Source organism: Sceloporus occidentalis, unplaced genomic scaffold (genome assembly GCF_023333645.1).
Source record: "Sceloporus occidentalis isolate IW3139 unplaced genomic scaffold, rSceOcc1.0.p SCAF_235, whole genome shotgun sequence".
NCBI lineage: Eukaryota > Metazoa > Chordata > Lepidosauria > Squamata > Phrynosomatidae > Sceloporus > Sceloporus occidentalis.
Window position 1 is genome coordinate 22,984 of NW_028317215.1, and position 8,234 is coordinate 31,217.

Consider the following 8,234-nt stretch of genomic DNA (forward strand, 5'->3'; position numbering starts at 1 on the left):
TGAGTGGATGAGACCCCCTCTGCCTCATGACGGCTCCAGTTTGGCCAAGTGTCAGCACATCTCGCCTACCGTTTAACCCGGAAGGATCCAGCAGGAAGACTTGTCCATTTTTTTCCCTGTGATGACCCAGGGCTCTTCTGATGGGGGCATTAAAACCTGCGTGGCCTTTACACAATAATTCAAGAGCGCAACAAAAACTACATCACAACAGCAGCGACAGAAAGGCACAAACTTTATTTACACATTTTTTTTACAGAAACAAAAATGATCACAAGCGCAGAACCGGAAGCACCGGCTCGTTCTTTATCAAAACGCAGCTTTGTTTGAAGAAGGAACAGTCAGGCGTACAAAACGAGGCCCCAATTACCTAAACGGTTTGAACAAACCTGCCCTGGGAGCCAGAAATTGGAGACTTCATTACGTTTGCACATTCCGTGGAGGAAAGCAGATCTATAATCCGCGGCAAATACTGTCTCCAAGGAAAAAACACTGAGAAGGGGCGTCTGACAAGAGCTCGGGGGTAATACAGTATATGTACTCGAGGATCCAGCGCACTTCGGCACAAACAGAGATGGAAGAGGGATCGTAATCACTGCATATCTTGTATGCAAAGAGGAATTCATTGCCGTTTTTAAACAAGGGGTAGCACTTAAAAGAAGCTCGGGGCTCCCGTGGGCTTCACGTTAAAGACAAAATACACAAAGAAATATGTACAGTAAATCTACAACTCAGGCAATAGAGCAGAAAAGTCCCATAAAACATAATACACGTAGGAGAGGGTAACGGGGCACATTCTCGCTCAAACTGTAAGGAGCTCGGGTAATCGACAATCTTTCCAACTACCGGGCCGTTCACATTGGGGATTCCTGGGTTAAAGTACAACGATGATTGTTTAATGCTACAGTTTTACAGCCAATAGAGAAGAAAAAAAAAAAAACACAAGACAAAAACCTAAAATAGCAGCAAATTTCACATGGCAAATAAACACATGGGTTTCCACACAATTTGCCTGGTGCCAAAGTGCTTAGAGTTGAATATACAATAAAAATTCACAATAAAAATGTACCATCGTACAAAAAAATTAGCGGCTCGTGTCGGCTTCCACCGCTACCTACAGAAACTTGACACAAAAGCCAGATTATTATACAAATTTACAGGAAGGGAACACTGGATCAGCGCACATTGCGGCGCTTTATACCTATCAGCTATTACTGGAGAGAAACGCATTAAAAAAAAAATTATCGATGAAAGGCAGGGCCGGTACTTGGTGTAAGAAGCCACCAACTTGCCCGCTTGTGTGTTCTGAAAGGGCTCTCTCTTCTCCTGGCTTCTAATAGCCAGACTATCATCACTTTACCCCTATAGAGGCTAACATTATGGGTCCTAGAAAGACTTACTAACTTCAAGCACGTTATCCGCTTTGAATAGACACCCTAAGAATATCTACCCCTGGGTTTTTCCATTTAGTGCCAATTTGTAATGAAAATACAAATACAATATTTTGAGGACTCCCGTCTACCAACCGGGGCACAGAAGTAATTAACTGAACCATAATTCAGACAATACAAAAAAAATCCTATAAAACCTCAACAGGGATGTTAATCATTAACATCTACAGCTACACACCGTCCATTAAAAAGCCGAACTCTAAAGCCGTAAACGTTACGGCGACCGCGGAGCGATGGCGGCACGGTATGTGCGTTAGTATATAGTAAGGCTAACAGAGCGGTTCATCTTCTTCCCGATAAGGCGCGTCGCTCTGCTGCTTTGCGAAGTTGACCTCGTCGTCACTCGGTCCGGGAAGAGAACTCTTTCTTCAGCGGCCGCTTTTGCCATCTGCGCTTTCTTCAGTTCCCTGGGAAAGCAAAGTCATAAATTAACATCCTCTGATAGGATAGGCGAGGCGGCCAACGTAACCTAAACCCCGCGTCTCCTCGCATACAGTCGGCACCACTGGAGGCTCTCTCTCAAAGCCCTTTGGTGCGAGGTTGGGAAAAGGATTGATGCAGAGCAACCAGCCCAGTGGCGGCTGAGATTTGTACGGGGACACAGAAGCACGAGGTTACAGGTTCGAGACCTGCTAAGGGGCAAAAAAAATATCCGTGACACGGTGGCCGGTATCCCGCAATAAAGTTGTATAAATTTACGGTACGAGGCATAGGCGAGACACTACTTAGGAAATATTTTAATGATATTGTCTCGAAGCCAATAAGGACAGGCTGCCATGACGCTCACACAGAAGAACGTGTTAGAATCTGGCACTGGGAAGGGGGGTATTTCTGGCCCGATTACGTCTTTAGCTCGTACACTTACTTTTGAAGAAGGGCATTTTTAAACTTTTCAGCATTCAGCTCTATCCGCAACTGTTCAGCGCTTTTCCGAGAGGCGGATAAGAGCACCGAATGCTTCACGAGGGCCACGGACGAAGGCCTTTTCTCTGGATCTGGAGAGATCATGAGCTAGAAGAGAAAAAAAAGAAGGATCAAACTCAGAGCACTTTATCAGTTTAAGTTTGTGCTTTATTATAACCTAAACGACCAGAAAAAGAAACACATTTTCTTCTATCTGCAAGTTTCATAGTAATGTACATTTACTGAGCTACGGTAAATAAGCTATTAAAATAGAGGGACAATTACCAAACACATTAAGACATACCGGCACAGGAGGCTGCTGCTCTTTAAGATTATGATGGCTCTGTATTACAGAACAGAGAATTCCACCTCTACCTGTCTGATTTATCACTCAGAATTAAATGTTACCTTAATCAAATCGAGCAGCTCCTGGGACAGCAGCTGTGGAATCCGCGGTAATTTGCCTTGCCGGATTTCGTGCCAGGGCTCCCCGTTGGACGGAAGGGGCTCAGCGCCAGCGGCGCACCATACTGTCAGCGCCAGGGCAAAGATGTCCGCCTTGGGCAAGTGAGTATAGTTCTAGAGAGAGAAAAAGCCAAATGTGGTTTCCAGCTGATGCTGCGGTTGACAAAGCCACACATTCTATGACAACGCGCAGAAAGCCGGGCCGGGACATTGCTTACCTCCTGCAAGACTTCATTAGCAAGGAACCGACTGTCTCCCTCCTCCACTTGGGGGCTGCTCACACGCGTCACGTGGCCAAGGTCACCTGTCACAAAAGTGAAGCTAAATAATTGTGCCACGCAATAACATTTCAGCCAAACACACCGTCAGCTGCAAACACTCTTACCTATTTTATAAGTAACTTTCCGAGGGGCGCACTCGTCGTCATCAACCTCATCCAATGCAGAGCTTGGGACAGATATCCGAGAAATAAAAATATTACCTGATGGGAAAAAGACTAAAAGTTTACTTAATGGTCCCTTTAAACTGTCCTTTACGCAGCTTTTACAGACGTGGAATGGTGATTGGAGGAGGATTCAGAACCGACGGCTGCTATACTGGCTCTTGATATAAATTCTCCACTAATTATACATGTAGAAAGCAGACTCTGCTCTGTCTGGGTTCCTAACCCCCCACATGGACAGATTTAACCCCTAAGTGCAGATACTGAGCTGATTTATTTCAGATTTAGCAGTGCAGGGGTGAGAACACGAAGCACGTACTTGGCTTGATGTCCATGTGCACCAGAGACATTGAATGAATATATTTCAGACCACGAGCCACCTGCAGGAGCAAATCCTTTAATTCGGGTTCTGTGAAGAAGCGCATCGTCCGGTAATTTTCACTGATTGCGTCAGCTAAACTGCCACCTAAACACAAAAAGTTACGGCGTAAATGAAAATACGCAACCAATGAGAAGTTCGGAGACCTCCAGATGACATCGTACGTCGTCGTATGTTTTTATATAGATTATGTCTTATGCTCTGCGTCCAACTAAAAATGCGCTTCATGAAATATGGAACATATTAAATAGTGTATATAAAAGGCATGTTCTCACCATTGCAGTACTCATTCTGGATGAGCATATGATCGTCTTCGGCCCAAGCCGAGTAATACCGGACTACGTGAGCATGCTGCCCGAGGACAGCATGCGCATACACCTCCCGGAGAGCGTTCTGCCTGGAAGTAGATAACGAGAGCTGAATATCCCCCGAGAGGATTGTTGTGACGGCACGCTGCCCCCCATCGCTGATTTTATGCAATACTTACTCATCCACTGAGCCAGCTAGAGGCTTCTTGGAGCGTTTAATGGCGTAGATGCAGCCATCCAGACGCTTCACGCACTTGAACACGGACCCAAACTCTCCGGAGCCTATAATCTCGAGTTCATGGAACTCTGTTGCGTATCGGGATTTCATATTGCTTTCCGTTATAGTTATTCTCTGGAAAGAACAAAAACATAAGAAGTCGACAATTGAACAAAAATCAAGAGATAATAAAATATATGTAATAAAAAATGGAAAGCCTCGACCACATCATGGAGCTGGAGTGCCGGCTCCTCGGAAAGCGCTTTATATAATATTTACCTTAGCAGGTCGGACACTTTCCTCTTCCAATTCTCCATCGCTGCCCTCCATATCTTCCCCATAAGAACTGAAAGTAGGATTAAAAACACACATTTCAGTCTCTGAGACAGCGTTTGACCCTTGACATCACTTGACGGAACATGCGCGCGCCGAAGGGTTACACAGCTTAACAAACCGGCTACAGATCCACCGAGAGTAAATCTCCGTTGCCGAGCAGGTGTAGCTATATATTATCTTTACATTAACATATATCCCTCTCTCAGATGTACTAATATATATATATATATATATATATATATATATATATATATACACACACACACATATCTATATATACATATCTATCTATCTATCTATCTATATATATAATCTTTACATTAACATATATCCCTCTCTCAGGTGTATTATATATTATCTTTACATTAACGTATAACACTTACTCATCCCAATGTGTTCTCTTGCGCCTGCGAAGGCCGGTTGAGTTCTGCAGATCCAGGGAATCGGGGGTGAAGGGGTTGATGTTGACCTGCGGCGTGCTGTAGGCGGACTCTGTTTTTCCCGGTTTCCCTGATTCTGGGAATAGAGTGCCCCCTTTGCACCTGACGGAGCTGGAGCCGCCGACCCGAGCCTTCGACAACAAACTCTGAGAAAAAGAGCGCAGAAGAAAGGTCAAAGGTTACCACGAGCCCCAAAGTTACACGCGCTTGCCGGGACGTACAGCCGACAGCAAACGCAACTGCAGAGAACGCAAAAAGCACAAGATTCCGGTCACCGACACCCCGCTTCTTACGTCGGCCGAATAAAAGATATTAACTTTCACTAAGAACCCCGTTTGGCTTTTGGCCGATGCGGCTAAATCCGTTTATCTTGCATGTCGGTAACCGCAACCAACTAAAGCCGTGCATTAAGCACCTTTATAATGAAAGGGTTAACCGCCAACCCAATTAAGTTTTCCAGTTTATTGTCCACTAGCCACTCTTCAAAGGGAGACTTCCCCTCCCCCATAGAGCCCTGGGGTCTGATACACATCCCATCCCCCATCCCATGACCAAATTCCGGAGCAGGGGCAAGTGGGGGAGGGGGAGTAGAGGAGCGGCCACGCAAAGCAGATCCCAAGTCATGAGTCAGCGTGACTCGTAGCCACAGGTAGGATTTTAAGGGCTATAAATAAAAAAGGGCCGGGTGCTTTCACCCAAACAGTGAGACATCTTCACGGGGGCCACGCTGACTGTACCTCACTGTACACAAACCGCACAACACATTTACACAAACACCGCACAATGCAGAGCCCCGCCCATCACGGCCAGCCAGGGTCACATGACTCACGAGCACAGCATTGTGGGAAGTGCAGCATGTATGTATGTATGTACATTAGCGAAGTGATCTCACATGTAAGCGACACCAACATACGCATTGTGTACAATAATTACACGCCTGCTTGGCCAATCCAGGTGGGAAAACCAAGAAATGTTTCTAGAAGGACACCCCCCAACAGGGCGAGGTGCTACCCCCGGGCTCACCGCCACATGCCCAAACACAGCTGTGTCTGACCACTGGAACTCTGACACTTTTCACATTCACTCAGGATATTACAGAGCACACACTCGGCTATGACCCGTTACCGCATACAGTCACTTATGAATGACCCCAACATTTACAGATAAGGGGGGCGTTTAAACCTCCCCCTACACCCCCAACGAAAAGACTTCATGAAGAACTTTGCAGGCACTTTAAGCTGCAATAAACACGAGGAGGAAAAAGCCCAAAACCCTTAAGGGGAGCGCTTTCTGCGCACGCGCGCCGGTAGGAAATATCTGGCCAATGCTGGAGCGGATTGAAATTCCGCTGATGTCTGCGCAGGGGATGCACGCGGTGGGATTCTGCCCCTACTGACAGCTGGGGGGCAAGGAAACGGGGCAAATGCACAGAGGAACCTGACAGCGCCTGCAACGCTCTGCCATCAGACGTCACAGGGGCAGATGGTGGCTGGAGCGCCCCTTTACAGCTCTCGTATCCGGCGCATGGGCCCACCTACTGCGGCGCAGGGGCCATGGCCACAATTACGGATCAAAGAAGCAAACCCTGGCTTAGGGCTCATGTTTCCCCAGTACCTTGAATCAGGATATTGGGGTGTCTGACATACAAGGGAGGAACGAGCTTACAGGCGTTTACACAGCACACACATTTTAGGAACGAGCTCAACGCGACGCTCAGAAAGAAGCCGTCCGCAAAGATCCGCAGCGTGGGGGAAACTCGATAGGAGGGGGCAGCGCCTGGCTTCTGGGTGCATACAGCTCGGCTTCACGCGCCTGGCAGGTGTATGTAATATGCGATCGGGACCCCCATCTCTTACAGGGACGCACCGACTGTGGGGTATCCACAGCATCCTCTATAAGCAAGGGGGTATTTGTGGAATGGTACAGAAGGCACCCACCGCAATGTAAGCTGCCCACTACGCGGTGTATACATGGGTATACACTGGGTGCCCTTTACCTGGAGGCAGAGTACATGACAGACTACCTCACACAGGTATATTACTACTTACAGCAGCAACAGATGTACTCAGTGCTGTACAGTATAATGAAGGGAGGCACAAATAGCGCTGTCATAACTACAGGGAAGCTGCAGGCACTTCGATCCAAAGGGCAGGAATACATCAGGAAAGGCGGTCGCTGCTCAAAGAGCTTACAATCTAATGCAGTATATAGCTATACACATAGAAAGCGAGTCTGGGTATAAACTGCATATAATGGGTATACCAGACCCTAAATTGTTTGTGTGTGTGTGTATGAGATATATATATATATATATATATAGATAGATATAGTGGCTTTGTATATACGGGGGTACAGAATGTATAGGGGCCCCAGGCCTTACCTCAGGGGCCGATGCAGTGCTCACGGGGACCCGGGTTTTACACTGGGGGTGCACAAAGATTATCGGGAAGGTATCATTCAGTGTCTTTGGGGGTCCTGGGCCTTACCTTGGGGGTGTGCGGTGTGTCAAAGAGCCGCAGTTTGCGGAAAGTCTTGTGGGGCGGGGTGCCCGGACAGTCTGGGATGGGGGAACTCGAGCCCTCCCGCTCCTGCCTCCGGTAGCGGCTCGGAGACGGGGTGCCGTTCATGAAGTAATCCCCGGGGGACTTGACCGGGGAGCAGCCGAGCCCCTCCTCGAGCTGTCCCCTCGAGCCAGAAACGGGCGAATCAGACTCCTGAAAGGCCGAGTCCTCACCGGTGCTATGTCCATCCTCCTCCTCACAGTCACTGGGAGAGAACTGCAGGCGGGTGCGGAGCAGGCCCGGGCTGCGGGGAGTCGAGCTGAAACTCATGATGCGCGATCGGGGCCCCGGGCAGGGCCGCACAGCATCATCCGCTGGCCGGAGGCCGAGATAGAGTGGAGTAATCCGGGGAATGTAAGAGGTAATCCAGGGGACCAGTCCGGGAGAGAGGCGGCGAGTGTTCGGTGCACACAGGAGACACGTCAGGTGCTAAACCCAGAGACAACTTTCTGCGGAGACGGGTGACAGTCGCGAGCTGAGATCTAAGGATGAGGCGGGTGTCCGTCCGGTACTGATCGGGATCTCCCCAGGCTGCAGTTCCCTCTGGTCGCCGCTGTGGTAACTCGGCTGGCGCGACCGTTACACACGGAGGGTGGAGCCCGGGGCGGGCCAATGGGAAAGCGAAACACTGAGTCACCAGGAGGCGCGGACAAAAGGCAGCCAATCAGAGGTCGTAATGCGGTTCAAAACTAGTGCTCGTCAGCAGCAGCCCGGAGGCCTCGTGCACGATGACGG

At 48.6% G+C, this 8,234-nt stretch overlaps 1 protein-coding gene across 1 annotated transcript; it reads right to left on the reverse strand.

Moving 5' to 3' along the window:
- Positions 1 to 1,701: 1,701 nt before the first annotated feature.
- Positions 1,702 to 7,769, reverse strand: LOC149276509 (wee1-like protein kinase 1-B). Its single transcript, XM_089503544.1, has 11 exons — positions 7,425 to 7,769; positions 4,882 to 5,084; positions 4,442 to 4,508; positions 4,125 to 4,297; positions 3,913 to 4,034; positions 3,578 to 3,724; positions 3,202 to 3,297; positions 3,035 to 3,120; positions 2,760 to 2,930; positions 2,314 to 2,459; positions 1,702 to 1,855 (listed from the first exon to the last, which is right to left on the reverse strand). The coding sequence occupies exons 1-11, from the start codon at positions 7,767 to 7,769 to the stop codon at positions 1,702 to 1,704; spliced, it is 1,710 nt and encodes a 569-aa protein (XP_089359670.1).
- Between the last annotated feature and the right edge of the window lie 465 nt (positions 7,770 to 8,234).